This window comes from Solea senegalensis, linkage group LG17, assembly GCF_019176455.1.
Source record: "Solea senegalensis isolate Sse05_10M linkage group LG17, IFAPA_SoseM_1, whole genome shotgun sequence".
Taxonomy (NCBI): domain Eukaryota; kingdom Metazoa; phylum Chordata; class Actinopteri; order Pleuronectiformes; family Soleidae; genus Solea; species Solea senegalensis.
In genome coordinates this window covers 17,360,781-17,375,408 of record NC_058037.1, presented here as the reverse complement: position 1 = coordinate 17,375,408, position 14,628 = coordinate 17,360,781, and the positions used below count along the sequence as shown (strand labels likewise).

Here is a 14,628-nt window from a genome sequence, read left to right as displayed (position 1 = left end):
GAGAGGTCGTTCCACTCACTCCTCGTCAATTCACTCTCTGCCGCTCGGTTTGAGACACTGTCACCGAGCAGTGGAGGTTACACAACCTCGTCACTTCATCACCGCCAGTTCCACTCTGCAAGATTTTTACCCTTTGTCAAAGTGGAATCTGTTCAAACAGCCTGCGAGGAGACTCTTAGCCGCTAGAGGCGACAAAACAGACCAAAAGCAAAAAGCCTCTCATTTGTTTGTTTGTAAAGGTAGTTTCTTAAGGGGGAAAAAGCCCAGGTTGATGACAATGACTTCATACACATGATGGAGTCACAGTATACAGTCTGCGGGAAGTAGACTTGATATGCATGACCTTCAGTCAGGTGGAAGAGCGGTTAGATTTAAAGTAGCCCCATCAAGCTGTCGACGTAATCCAGATCCACTTTAGCTCCGTTTGAGGGTAAAAAAACTGATGTTGGAACGCGTTAAAATATAAACGTGGTTTACAGAATTCTCTCTCTGGCTAAAAATGTTTGGGAAATGTTGATTGTAATCGATGAAAAAAGATTTAACTGGATACATGGTGATATAGAAAAGCTCACACTTTGAGTTTGAACAGGTGGAGGAAAAAAGAAAAGAAATATGATGTTAATGGACAGAAAACTCTTAAAATAAAATAATAATAATAAGGATGATTAAATAAAAAACAATCCCAGTCCTTGTTGAAATGTGATAGTGGATAAAGGGGAATTTTAAGGTAAATAAGAGAAATGGTAGAACTTTAAATTGAGCCCTTTGTCAGTTCCTTTAATTATACAATATAATGCACATGGATATACAGGGGAAGACTTTTATTTAAACTGGGATACAATTAAGTAAAGTATGACATTTAAATAAAGGGGATTACTTTGTATATACTGTACTTTACTGGTGCTTAGAATATTCTCCTTTTATGACAATAACAAGAGTGTATAAGCTTCTGTTCTTCTGTTTGAACTGTGATTGTAAGGATAAGGACGGGAATTATGGACCAGAACAACACGTGTTAAAACATTCTACTATATTTATTTTGTTATTTCTGGGGGAACTAAAAAAAAAAAAATGGTGCGTGAACTTCCTGCAGAAACCTGAAGTCTACATTATCACGCGTGTCCTGGCTTCTTTTTATCTAGGGTGTTGTATTCAAATAAAACCAAATACACGATGAAACATGAAAATGGAATGAAAGTTCAAAAAATAACAATTTCAATGTGCAGTTTTGTTGGATTTTTAGCATCTGCTCATGTCCTGTGAGATATATATATATATAAATACATATATATATATACATCTAGATGTATATAGATGTATATATATATATACAGTATATATATATACATACATATATATAAATATATATTGTCTGTCTTTTTGCATCGTCGGGCCTCTACATTCATGAATATTTTTGGTTAAGGCCGTTAAGGTAGAGTTTTTTTTCTCAGAGATTTAGCACTCATGTACACAGAGTAAAATACAAAAAAATTGCAGAGTAACTCCCCTCCCTGTGTGTTATGTACCTTTACCAAAGCTCTTCCACAGTCCACACACACTGAACTGCTGCTGCTGCTGCTGCTGCTGCACTCTCACTAAAGTGGGAGACTTTTTTTTCTTTTTTTAAACAGTGCACTGCAGCAGCAGCAGCAGCAGCAGCAGCATCATTCTCGCAGCCCTGGATCCACATTAGTTTTAATTAGCTGGGATCAGATTTGACAAATGAGGATGAATGGGAGTGTGTGTGTGTGTGTGCGTGTGTGTGTTGACGTCGTATAAAATGTGGACAATGATGCATTTTTCAGCCAGCTTATACTGTGAGCAGCACTATGCCCTTGGCTCAGTGTGGGCATGTTAAGACTTTACTTTGAAGGTTTGTAATCTTTCTCTCGCTCTCTCATTAATGATTAATAAATATATTTTTCCACATGAGGAACAGAAACCGTTAAAAACCTTCTCCTCATTTCCATCACTGAGGGCAAGAGCATTGCAAAGATGATCTTTCCTAGAGTCACAATCTACCGCACGTCATTGGAGAGACAAACGGGCACCATATTGTAAATAAATCTCTATTTAAAAAGTCCTTGAGCGTGTGTGTGTGTGTGTGTGTGTGTGTGTGTGAGCATGTGTGCGTGCACAGAGGGTAAAGGACAACAGTTTTAGAGTAAAAAGCAGCACCATTTACTATAGTAACTGAATATTGTTTAAAGTGTCATTTGCACCTGTCTTTCCTAGACTACATGAGCAGATCAAAAAATAACAACACAAGTGTTTTGTTTTTTTTCATTATGCACCACTCGGAACAAAGGTCTGGACGCAGTTTCGTTGTGAGATAAACCGTTTCTCCTATGAACCAAGATAGAAACACCAGCAAGGACAAAAAGCGCTCCGTGTCAAATCCACCCACAACTGCTTGACCTATACAGATACGACTATGAGACTGTGATGGTCGCTCATAGTCGCCCCAGATACTGTAAGTGTCATCAAAATTGAGTAATAGAAGAAGTGGCCCAAACGCCAAATCGGAGAGAAACGGAAAACAAACAAAAAAACACAACACAAAGTGCAGTTTGTGTGTGTGATCTAAAGAGAGTAACATGGAATTCTGTGGTAAATTTCCCCCCATATCTGTCCTTGCAATTCAACTGCAACGATAATCACATGAGCTTCATAAACTACATTTCCCTTGGAAATACAAACATGAATATTATAAGGTGCAAAATGCATTGTTTGATACAGTCGCCACCCCCGTCCAGGCTGCACGGATGCATATCTTCTTTTCTTTTTCTTGTTTTGTTTTGTTAATAATTCATATTTGTTCTGCAGTGGAAATGTATCCAGCAGCAAACGGCGTCCATGGATGTTATCAGATGTGGAGATTATAGAGGGGTAATGTGTGAAGGGAAAGTGGAATAAAATGATGTTTTATGATGTCTTATTTCAGCAACACTGGTCAACAGCTGCAGCAGTCCTGCTTTAAAGAAACGATGAAAGACGTTCCACTGGGACAAGATTTTAACCTTGTACATGGCAGGGATTTGAAATCATATCGTGGTTTTTCTTTTTTTTTTTACCAACTGTCATTAAAGTCTGTGTGAGAATGTGAATGTTTTTTTTGTTTCGTTTTTTTTACGTCTTTAGCCCGAGACCACTGTTGCTGGTGAAGGAAAGTTGCACTTGTTTCCCTTTGAATGTGGCGAGTATAGGATTACTTATGCTGCTGACACTGGAGCAATGGCAGTGATGGAGAAGAACAAGAGTTTAACAGTGATGGATACGATTTTGTTTGATGCTTTTGAAACTAATATCATGTGAAATGTCGTTGTTGTGGTTTGGGTGTAGCAGCTCATTCTCAGGGTGCAGGACTTAAAGCTACACTAGGCAACCTTCTGTTTGCAGCTCACTGGTATGCAAACCTTTTTCTTTTTTTTAAGATAATATTTAATGCTGGTGTGTCCAGTTTTTTACTGTTTTGGAGAATCATCTGTGTCCATATATTGTCATTTAAACTGATAGACTGATTTTTTTTGTGCCCAGCGTAGCTTCAGCGTGCGACGACCCCAGGGAATGACGACACATAAAGACAAAAAAAAAAAAGACGAGCCACGGTGAGGGAGATGGACGAAAGGAGCTGTGAGGTGAGTCGGTGGACCTCAAAGTCGCGTCTGGGCTTCGGGGATGTAGATCTCGATGCTGTCCGCTCTCTCTGTGGCTGAGTTCTGTCTAAAAGAAGCTGCGCGTTTGGCAGCCAAGAGGCGTCTGCGGGCTTCCTGTCGCTGGCGGTCCTGAAGGTCCAGAGAACGCTCCCGCGTCATGCCGCCACGCCCCTTGGCCGGCCGCTTTGGCAGAGGTGGTGGCCACTTCCGCTCCTTGGGTTTCAAAGTGACACACATTAGGGAAAAAACGTTTATCATCGCAGCAATATCACAAGAACTGATGATTTTAGAGGGGCCAATGTATTGGGTACACTTTTTCAGCATCTCCCGAACACAAATATCTAAGCTGTTTTCCTCAAAAACAACCGTCAGAGCTGAACTAACATTCAAAAACTTTTGCAATGCAACGCAACGCAATGTTTCCTCTGATTGCCTGGCAATCTGCCACTGGATTAAAAACAGGCGCTCAGCTCGCTTGCAGGAGATAAAGCCGACACACAGAGCATCTGTGTCACTGTGAGTGCTCGGCTCCACGGAGCTCGCAATGTGCTCTTGAACTGCTGGAGGTGAATGACGCCCCGTACGACTACAACTGTAGCATGAAGATAACGATCCAAGTTCCCCGAGGAGTCTCATCTGTCTCTCAAAAAAACCCAAAAACACACACATTACGACTGCTCCTCCCTCATCGACAAGCACCACTTTTAGCAGCGTGTGCTGCTGGGTAAACTGCTGCTGATTAAACTGGTTTGATATCTTTAATGCTTACTAATAATAATATTTTATTTATGATCAGTGATATTAGTAAATCAACTAATCTAATAGCATCAAAAAGTACCCATATATGTCAATGCATTCAAATACGTGTTGTCTTATTTATAGCCACTGACAATAGCTCTTTGTTTACTAAGTACTTTTTGACAGCAGTGTATATGACATCTGTCATCTAACCCCAGTATTTTACACATGATACTAAGTATATGGAGAAAAAGTGCTTTCACTCGTGTGTGTGCCGAGAACTAACTATAAAGAGCGAGTGCAAATGTCATGATTGTAGGATTGACAGGAATCATGGACCAGAACTACATGTTTTAATACATTCTACTTTATTTACTTTGTTAAAACTACTCGCAGGAAGTGGGAAAAACTATACTCCTAGGTTCATAGTGTGTGAACATCCTGTGGAAACCCAAAGACTTTTAAGAACACAGTAAAACTGTTAAATGTCTGAAATCTGAATTTTGCACTATTGACGGCAGAGATGTGATAAATATCTGAGTGGAAATCATTAGATGCTGAAAACGAGGCACCATTCATGAAAATATGAACCAGGTAATACGTGGTGATGCCATTATTCTGATTATTCTGTCTAGTTTACTCTAAAACTGCAAATAAATTCACCTTCTTCTCCGGACTCTCCACCAGCTGCCACTGGTTACTCTTGATCTGCTGCAACTCATCAAACTTGGCAGTGACGTCGTCGATGGAAAGCTGCAAAAGGTCCCAGAATCCAGCCAAGTCCTGAGATGTGGGTCTGGGCATGGCACTGGGGTCCTGAAGACACAGTGGAGCGAAGAATGTTGTAGTCTTAATATCATGGCTCCATTTGAACCTCACTATTCCCACCACTAGATGGCAATATAGCTCCAATATGTTTTTTTGTTTTTCTTAAAGCCTTTAAAAGCATATTTGGTAACATGTGTCCTATAAAACAGTTATTACTTTCTGTTCCAACAACAAGTATTAAAACAAATGACTCAAAGGAAAGATGATTTAATTAGATCACATAATAAATCAACCCTTTGAAGTAAATTAAAAAAAAACAAAATTACTCATCCATTATTACCACAGTCAGGAGACATTATAATAACCGTGAACCCAAGCTAAAGGCAATTCTAGCAAGTCCAAATTCAAAGCTGGACTACCCTGCACTTCCTCCTCTGTCCAGCAGGGGGGGAGGGGGGACTATCTGAGAGCTCAGGGCAACAATCTACAGCCTGTCACTACCAATGTATGACTTAATTCATCACCCCATTATCTATGAAGAGACGGAGAAGAAGAGTGCAGGCCAAATCCACACTCAGCTTAAAGCAGTGAAAGACTAGATATCAGCTACCTCTGCGTTTTTTGTTGTTATTGCTGGCTGTGCTTTAAAACAGGTGTGTTTCATCTGTCTGTCTGTCTCTCCTGTATCTGCAGACACATTCCCACTCGTCGTCGTCTCATTTATGCTGACGCGGAGTAGTTAGCCGAAGAAAAGGTATAATTTCACCCTGTCGACGTGACATGGTGGCTAAACAGTGAGACAAGCGCGCTAAGTCCATTACTCAAACTCTGAAGTCCCATTCAACCCGGCTGCGGCTGTGCACTGATGGATAGCCTCGGCACAAGGTGCTGCTTTCTATTGGAATTCCCCTTTTGTCCACAGTGGGGTCAATACAGGCAGAGGGACGGTTTCACTATCGATCTGTGATGGTCTGTTTCTGGCATTCGCACAAGTGCAATTCCGAGAACGTGGAGACCATGTATAAGTTTACCCCCCCTTTACCCCCCCCTCATCTTTTTGTGTGTATTTTCCTCGTGTGACATGTGACGTGTGCTCTGTGGGACAACACTCACCAGATTCTGCTGACATAACCAGTAAAACTGCTGAAACTTTTGAGACATTAGTAGCTGAGCACTTCCCACTGCACTCCGGATCTTCCCTAAGACTGGTGGACACAAACAGAGAGAGAGAAAAAGGCAACATGGACAAACGCTTGTTTTTAAACCAAAGGGAGTTCATTCACAGTGATCCACATTCACATTGAGGTAGATAAAAAGTCAGAGGAAAACTTAAAATGGTTCTCTCTTTTGCAAACAACTTAAAAAAAGCTTTAATTAACATTGATAATCATTGGCATGGCTGTTATTCAACCTTTTAAAAGGTCTAAAGGTCCAGTGTGTAAAAAAATGGTGACATCTAATTATAGATGGTGCAACAGAGAAACTATGGTGGCCTTTGAATACCAGGCCAAAACACATCAAAACAAAGCCTAACCTCATACGTCTGATCCCAGCTCTGTTAGTGAGAGAACAAGCCAGCACTTAAAATACATGTAAAAGGTGTTTTTATAAGGCTACAGAAACTAAATGACTCTTATTTTAAAGCAATAGCACACTTATACAAACATGTATTTGTGGTGCATTTATTTCTGCCAGTAAACCTTCTTAAATCTCACATACTGGACCTTTAAAGCAGGCATGTATAGATAGAAAATTGGCCCATGTCACCTGAGTCCAGGGTTTGTAACCCAGCCATGACAGGTTCATCTGTTATTATGATATCTTATTTTTTCACTTGTTCACTCCTGCGTGGCTTAGATCTGGTTACATTGCCATTTCAAAATGATCATTTTGACAATGAAAATAGAATTATTATAAAATACTACTAAAAAAAGGTCAGAAAGGACCATCGGCCTCTGGGAATCCTCACATTATCAAAAGGTTTGGACACCGCTGCTTTAAAGGGTTGAATATGACAATACCATGATATTCAAAGCAATTTAGTTGTTTAAAAAAGTGATTCTCAGAATAGTCTACATTGATAAAGTTCACATCATGACAAGCATTGATCTCAGATAATAACAAATAAAGTTACCCTCAGGACACTCACTCTCCTCTGACAGGTCATGTTCTTCTGCCTCTCTCTCCATCTCTTTGCACCATCCCTCCAGGCGCTTTGTTTCATTGTGAAGGAGCTGCATGAACCAGCTGCCGTCCCTGCGCAGAGGGGACACGCGGCCTGTGTCCGCGCTCTCCAGGCTGGGTTGGACCAGCCAGGATTCAGGCTGCGGGCTGGTAGGCCGACTGGAAGGCCGGTAGTCCTCCCGGTAACTAAAGAGACCCTGCGTGCGCACCGTACGGATGGCTCCATACTGCGTCGGCGTGCTGGGCTCAGAGTGGCGGCCGAAGGCGCCACCGAACTGCAGGCCCTTGTCCTCCATGGAGGGAAAGCCCTCCAACTCCATGTCCGCTTGCACCGCAGTGGTCACACTGTTTGAGCGCTTGAATCGGCCGTGCCTGGAAATGACAGTGATGAAATGTGAATGAAATGACTTGTAAACAAAGAAGAACTTACTTTCTATTTCTCTCTCTCTCGCTGTGTGTGTGTGTGTGTGTGTGTGTGTGTGCGCTACATACCGTTTGTGACCTTCCACCTGGATACCTATAGAGTGGAACTGAGGAAGGCGTTTACTTTCAGTCTCAGAGTCGGTGACAGTTTCCACCTGGTAAATATGAACACCACAACACTTCCAAACATCAGCATGAGCAACAGAAATAGTAAATGTTGACTTAAAGCTGCAGGGCGTGATGCGTTTTTTTTTTTTGTTGTTGATGATGTTTGTCGACCTTTGTGAACAGAAAGTATATAACATTTATTATCTGCATCCTTTTCTGAAAACGGGCTCTGTGAAGCAATACTATTAGACCTGACTGAGGGAGCGTTTGTATGTATACAGTGGCAGTGCAAGGGCGGGTGGGGACAAGAAGTGATTATTCCATTGGCTGGATCTTTTGCGCAGAATACTTCACTTCACTTTTCATGGTCTCTTCTTTGTGACGCTCTGGCTCTTCTAACGTAATATTGTTGATGACATAAATCACTTCCTGTGTGCAGCTTGGGAAAGTCACAGATGAGTCAAAAACAAAACACAAAGAGTGGTTAGGAGCTTAATCAGCATTGTGTGATCGTATTGTTTCAATTTAAAAGTTACATACTACAGTTTTAATTTTCCAGTGATCACAGATTATACATTTCTATTCTCCACACTGAGGAAGACAGGCGAGCGGGAGTTCTTTGTTACCTGTATCCCAATTGAGGAGCGTGGGGTTTTGAGGTACTCCTCGGCCTTGGACACCAGCACTGCTTTGTCGCATGTCTGGACAGACGTGTGGCTGCCCAAAGACGCATGCCTCTTGCCTGCTGCTGACTCCATGGCCATGGTGACCGCCTTGGTGCTGTCCAGGCTGTCCGTAGAGCTGTAGATGGGACGGCCAAGGCTGTCTGTGGTCCACAGACCGCCCCGTGGATGCCTGCCCTCCTGGTAGGCATCTTGGGTGGACTCTGTGCTGCTCTGGGCTGTCACAGAGATAAGAGGCTTGGTGGTGGTGCGCGGGGGCACAGGAGGTGGAGTCTTCTTGTAACTGGGAGGATATGATACCACTGGATAGCACAAGCAGGATGAGAGGACGAGGACAACGAGGCAAGACAAGGGTAGAAGGATGAAATAAAAACATGAGAATGTAAAACAAATAAAAAATGTGGCCAAAAGCTGACAAGGGCCAAGTGGTGCAGTACACCTGTATCACACAGTGTGTGATGGAAGAGTGTCATAGCGTGATTAGACATTAGAGGAACTCAAAGTGGAGGCGATGTCAAAAAGGTGTTTTTTTTGTGTGTGTTTCTGAGGAAATGGAATGAAGGATGAAGAGAAAGTTTTCCTCCTTCTAGTACAAGTGGGAAATTAGTGGTAATCCATCCAGATGGACCTCACAGCAGAGCTGGACATGCACCAACTTTACTTAATTACCTTTTTATATTAAGCCTGACTTCATATGTAGTTTTTTTTTTTTGGCAAACTGCTAAAAATAACTTTCATTTTGAGATAATGGAAAAGATAATAGCAGTCTTCGATACACATGGAAGCCTAACGACCAATTTAAAGTGAATAAAAAAATAAATTGAATTAAACTTCCAAAAAAGCCTCTAAATGCTATCTATCTATCTATCTATCTATCTATCTATCTATCTATCTATCTATCTGTCTATCTGTCTATCTGTCTGTCTGTCTATCTATCTGTCTATCTATCTATCTATCTATCTATCTATCTATCTGTCTATCTATCTATCTATCTATCTATCCATCTTTTTAGTATTTACACTGTCAGGTGAGTATCTTGAACATTGAATAAATGAATCAATACAGCAATCAATACTGATGTGGTTTGATTACTCAAGCATGTTGGTTTACGAGTGTAAACAGGTGCAGACAGCTTCCCAAATACTGCACACACATAATTCACACACACACACACACACACACACGCAGGTTTGCACTCCTAGTGACTTCCATTCATAATGCCTAACTTTAACCATAACCACAGGCCTAAACTTAACCAGTGGCTCAGAAATGACTTTCTACTACGGGTCCTGACAAGTCAATGGTTATACCAGTTAAGTCCATAAAGGTAAACATTTTAAACAGAGATTTATTTATATGGCGTGTGTAACACACACACACACACACACACACACACACTGTTATCCAGTTACAGATCTGACTTCCTTCCAACTTGAAGGGGCTGCAGTTCGGCAAGACACGGTGGGTGGATACCAAACTGAGAAAAGCACAGTGACTCAGCCCCTACTTATCGCCATACAATCTATTTTTACACATTCCACCCGTCTGCCTTTGTTTCTAAAGGGAGAATGTTACAGATTGCTCTGTACCGGCAACAAACTGATAATCGCCCCACATTTCTGTAATCTCGTAGAGACTGTCTTTTCATTCATTGCTCTATCAGTAGAATGCGTAACTGTTAAATTCTAGTTTTGCCATATGTATCACATTACTGCAGGATGATAAAATACTTGCATAATTCCAGTGCTCGTGGCTTTTTCTTATTCCACATTATAATCACATTATGAAACTGCAGTAAATGAATGGATTCGCAGTCGCGCACTTACATTATAATTAAAAAAAAAATTTCTACACTGTTCACAACGGTTGTATTTATTTGTTGCTATTGTACTTTTAGATAAAAAAAAAGCACTTCTCTGTACAGCGACATTTCAATGATGGCACACATTTTAAAAGCGATCATCAGTTGAATCAGTATCTTTGGAAACAGAACTGAACACCCTAACCTTTATCAAAGAAAGATTTAGTGCAGTTAGCGTATTATGGCCGCGTACATTTCAGCTCTATAGTGCTTACAATCAGTAAGTGTTTCCAGACTTTTAAATGTGGACTGATGGTGGTGCGATGAGAAAAGGTCATCGGGTTTTCAAAGTTACTTCTCGAGTGTGAATGTGTGCCACACACACACTGTCACTGTCAAATAACCTCATTTGCAGAGGTAATGAATGAGAGTGCACTCCCACAACAGGATGATGATAAATACTCTAAATTAGACTGTCACCAGAGTGTATACGATGAGTCAGCACTACATGGTTCATTCATACATTTTCTTGCATGCCTAAATGGGCTGACATTTAAGGCCAGAATTTGTTGCCTTCAATGTTAATACGCCGGGCATAATCACACAATTATTTGCTTAAGTTGGTGTTGTTTAGCGAAGACCTTTAATTTGCTGACTCCTCTTCAGAATAAAGTGCCCTACTCAGTGAAAGGAGAAAAAAAAAACGACAAGATATTGCAATAACAATGACTGGACAGCAGATGTCCTCCTTTAGACGCTTCATTGCTCTCTGGGCAATACAGGATCATGTCAAATATAATTCCGGTATTGTTATTTATGAATATTGTATTAATATCACAATATTTAATTAAAACGGCTTATAATACCGGAAGCTAAAATCAATAAAAACAGGCTTCCTTGTATTTATACATCTTAAATCAGCTCTACTTCTTGTAGATACAACACAAAATACTGCCTTTATACTATGACGTTTATACTAAAGCTTTATAACTCCAGCTTTATACTAAAGAAACTCATAAATATAAAATAAAACACTGACAAAAGACGTTTTCTGTGCCAGTATTTCTTCTTCTTCTTATATAGTACGTTTTATCAGAAAATTACTTTTGATACTTAAGTACAATACTTAAAAACTTTACTTAAGTAGAAAGTAAAAAAAAAAAGTAAAAAGTTTGACTTCAACTTCTTCCAAAGTCATTTTCTGCTAAGATACTTGTACTTTTACTCAAGTATCCCTTTTAGGTAAGACTGGGGAGAGTATTTGTAGTATATGTAAGCTACATGTAAACGGTAGGATTCTGCTAGTTTATACTTTAAGTCACATATCCCTACAGAACAGCTTATGATCAGGACATATGGCAGGATAGGCAATAAAAAGTGCACTATTTTCTTTCATATATCATTTTACATTACTACTACTGTGTCTTGGGTTCTGGCTAATTTTAAATTATTGACGCTAAATATAGACAACACAATGGACTGATTTTAATCAGTTACTGCAAATAAATTATAGATTAATCTATTGTTGTAACCTTTTTATTAAACATTACTAACATTAAGAGAAGCCTGTGAGATTAACACTATTTGTAAAAAATTAAATAGAGCATATAAATGATGAAAACATGCAAGCTAGCAAACGTTTCCTTTTACAGTCTGGTGGATCTACACCACGTGGTACATGCACCTGTACCTTTTACGTCATGACGTCAGACGTTTGACTCGTCTTTTTTTTTTCAAACCTAAAAAAAATGACGCAGGCAGACGTGCGGTACTAAGAAAGTCAGCTAGCTTATCAGAGTCCAAACAAGCAGGACCCTGTGTGAATTTACACTCGCACAAGTGGATGGAAATGCTTTGGAAATGGTTTCGAAACTCTGTAAGTACTTTTAAAAACGTTTTTTCGCCACAGACCCGCTAAAAAAACCCTAAACAAACAAACGCCATCATCATAACACTAACAGTAGCGTCAAAACAACCGGATTTTCATGATTCAAAATAAGTCAGAATTTACAGTTGAAGTGTTTTCAAATGTTTGACATGATTTATAAGTATTGTTGAAAAATATTTTCATTGCAGTATCACAAAAGCTATATTGACTGTTAGAACTTATGTTAATGTAAAGTGTTCCTCAAACTAGTTGGAAATGTCTTGAAAAGTTGAGCTACTCAAAAATTAAATCAGGTGTTACAAAAAGGGCAGTAAAACAGTATTAATAAAATAAAAAAGCTCTGCACAAATTTCCTCTTGTTTAAGAAACACTTGGATTTATATTGTGAATTGGATTCCATGACAAACAAGTTTGTCATGGAATCTCACTAACTATAACTACTGTTTCTGCGTTTCCCCTGTGGAGGTCAATAAACATATCGTACAGCTCTCCCTTTTCAAAAATATGACGTTATTGGCTGTTGTTGATGACCCATATATATGTGTACTCGCATTGCTGCTTGAGAGCTGAGGGCAGTCACAGATGAAATTTGATATGGAATGACAGATTATCTCAGGTAATATGAATTTAGCCTTTGTCAACAGTGAACCCAAATCAGAAAAACATTTACTCATGTCCTCCTTTTCTGTCCTTCTTTTATATCACCAAAATAAATATTCGCTACCCAGGGATGCATGACTGCAACTGAAATGCAGTTAGCAAAGACAAGAGCTGTAGTATGGAGGAAAGGGAGGAGAGATGGGGATGGACGGGTACCTGGAGGTGGCTGAGCGCGGTCCACACTGCAGGAAGTAGGGAGACGAAACTGAATCCCTGCAACGAGCAAGCAGCACTGGTTATATGAGGACAAGTACAGGTATCACGCACACTCACGAATGCAAGAGGTTTACAGAACGTTTTCTCTCTATTTAGCCATTTACTATGTAAGTCAGTAACAGGCAAGATGACAGAGAAACACACATAAGCTGGCTTTACAGATTTAAAAATAGATTGTGTCAATGTTTATGTCACCGAACCATGAATGTGGGTGTACCTGGATAAATTAATTTTGTAAGTGAGTTACATTCACACTCAGTAAGGGGATTTTTTTTGTTTTGGTTCAAAATCATCATCCAGCATTTGTTGTGTTTCTGCCTCAAAATGCAGAAATTCTAATAGCAGTGACTCAATTTACATGTTGATGGGCAATGTTCATAGGCAGCTATTTCTCAGGAGACGCCGCAACCTTGTTTACATGTTTGTTATCAAGGCTGTTATTGTCAGATACATGTTAAATTGTATGTCTCTATAGACTTTGCACTTGTTCAGTGGTTGCTGTTTGCTATTTCTGTTGCAGCTGATGATATTAAAAACATCTCATCACATTGGAAAACCAACAACAGAGTTATGATAAAATGCTGAGGAGAATCGATATATGCCAAGGTTTTTTAAAAACATTGCCCATCATCTGCATTGACCTAATTAAACATGATAAATGTGTAACATGAGCTAAAGGCTAATCCGTACTTCTCAGGCGATAGGCTCAATCAGTAAGTGAGTAATGCATTAAAACGTACAGCAGGAGAAAACATGCATCATCTGAATCTTAAAACAGACTGCTTCACCCTAACATATTGCACATACATAGAAAACAGGGCAGAAATGATGCAAATGTAAATATCCAAATCAAGACATGATCTCATATTTAAAGTTTAGGATTAAATAAAAACGTCCCACTTATTCAAATTTTATACTGCTTTGCGTTTCGCAACTTTTAATTCCTCTGGATTTGCTTGCATGATCTTAAGTCATTCTTTACATGTGTCTTTGCTCAGTATGTAATTATAATTTCTGGAACAATAAATGATCGTCCCCATTTTGATTTACGTGTACATGTAGTTTTGTTTTGCAGTTTCCATACATGACTGTATGGAAACCACAGTGCGTGGACTAAATGTAAAGTGTGACTTAATCTCATGAAATTAGTTGGTATCTCCGGTGCAGAGAATTTGTAACAGGCTTTTCACTCTTGGGCTTTTTTCAACAAGCCCCCCCCCATCAAACCTTTTGTTCCTTTGCAGTCAAGACTTAAATTTCAGTAAAACCGTTGCAAAAGTTCTGACAGCGTATTCTTTCCGGCGACTCCCTCCGTTTTGTGCTGGAGGCTGTTCTTGCCATGGTTGTGGACTCAATCGGGCAAAGATGGTGGTGAAATGTTCTTACTCAGGTCTGGGTGGGTTGATGTCATGCAATGACTGACGAGCTGTACATGAGCATGGGGGCTGAGGATGTAAGTGAATGTGAAGTCTCACAAGTCTTTTAATGTTTTGATTTCACTGT

The 14,628-nt window shown here is 39.9% G+C and overlaps 1 protein-coding gene across 1 annotated transcript in view; it reads right to left on the bottom strand.

Moving 5' to 3' along the window:
• Nucleotides 1–1,623: 1,623 nt before the first annotated feature.
• Nucleotides 1,624–14,628, bottom strand: part of LOC122784162 (disks large-associated protein 2) — a 37,589-nt gene continuing 24,584 nt past the window's right edge. Inside the window, exons 5-11 of the mRNA XM_044049295.1 lie at nt 13,066–13,122; nt 8,504–8,862; nt 7,839–7,924; nt 7,312–7,718; nt 6,276–6,367; nt 5,058–5,210; nt 1,624–3,869 (exon numbers count right to left, since the gene is read on the bottom strand). Of these exons, the coding sequence (XP_043905230.1) occupies nt 3,654–3,869; nt 5,058–5,210; nt 6,276–6,367; nt 7,312–7,718; nt 7,839–7,924; nt 8,504–8,862; nt 13,066–13,122 (1,370 nt within the window). The 3' untranslated portion in view covers nt 1,624–3,653. The remainder of the gene's footprint in view (nt 3,870–5,057; nt 5,211–6,275; nt 6,368–7,311; nt 7,719–7,838; nt 7,925–8,503; nt 8,863–13,065; nt 13,123–14,628) is intronic.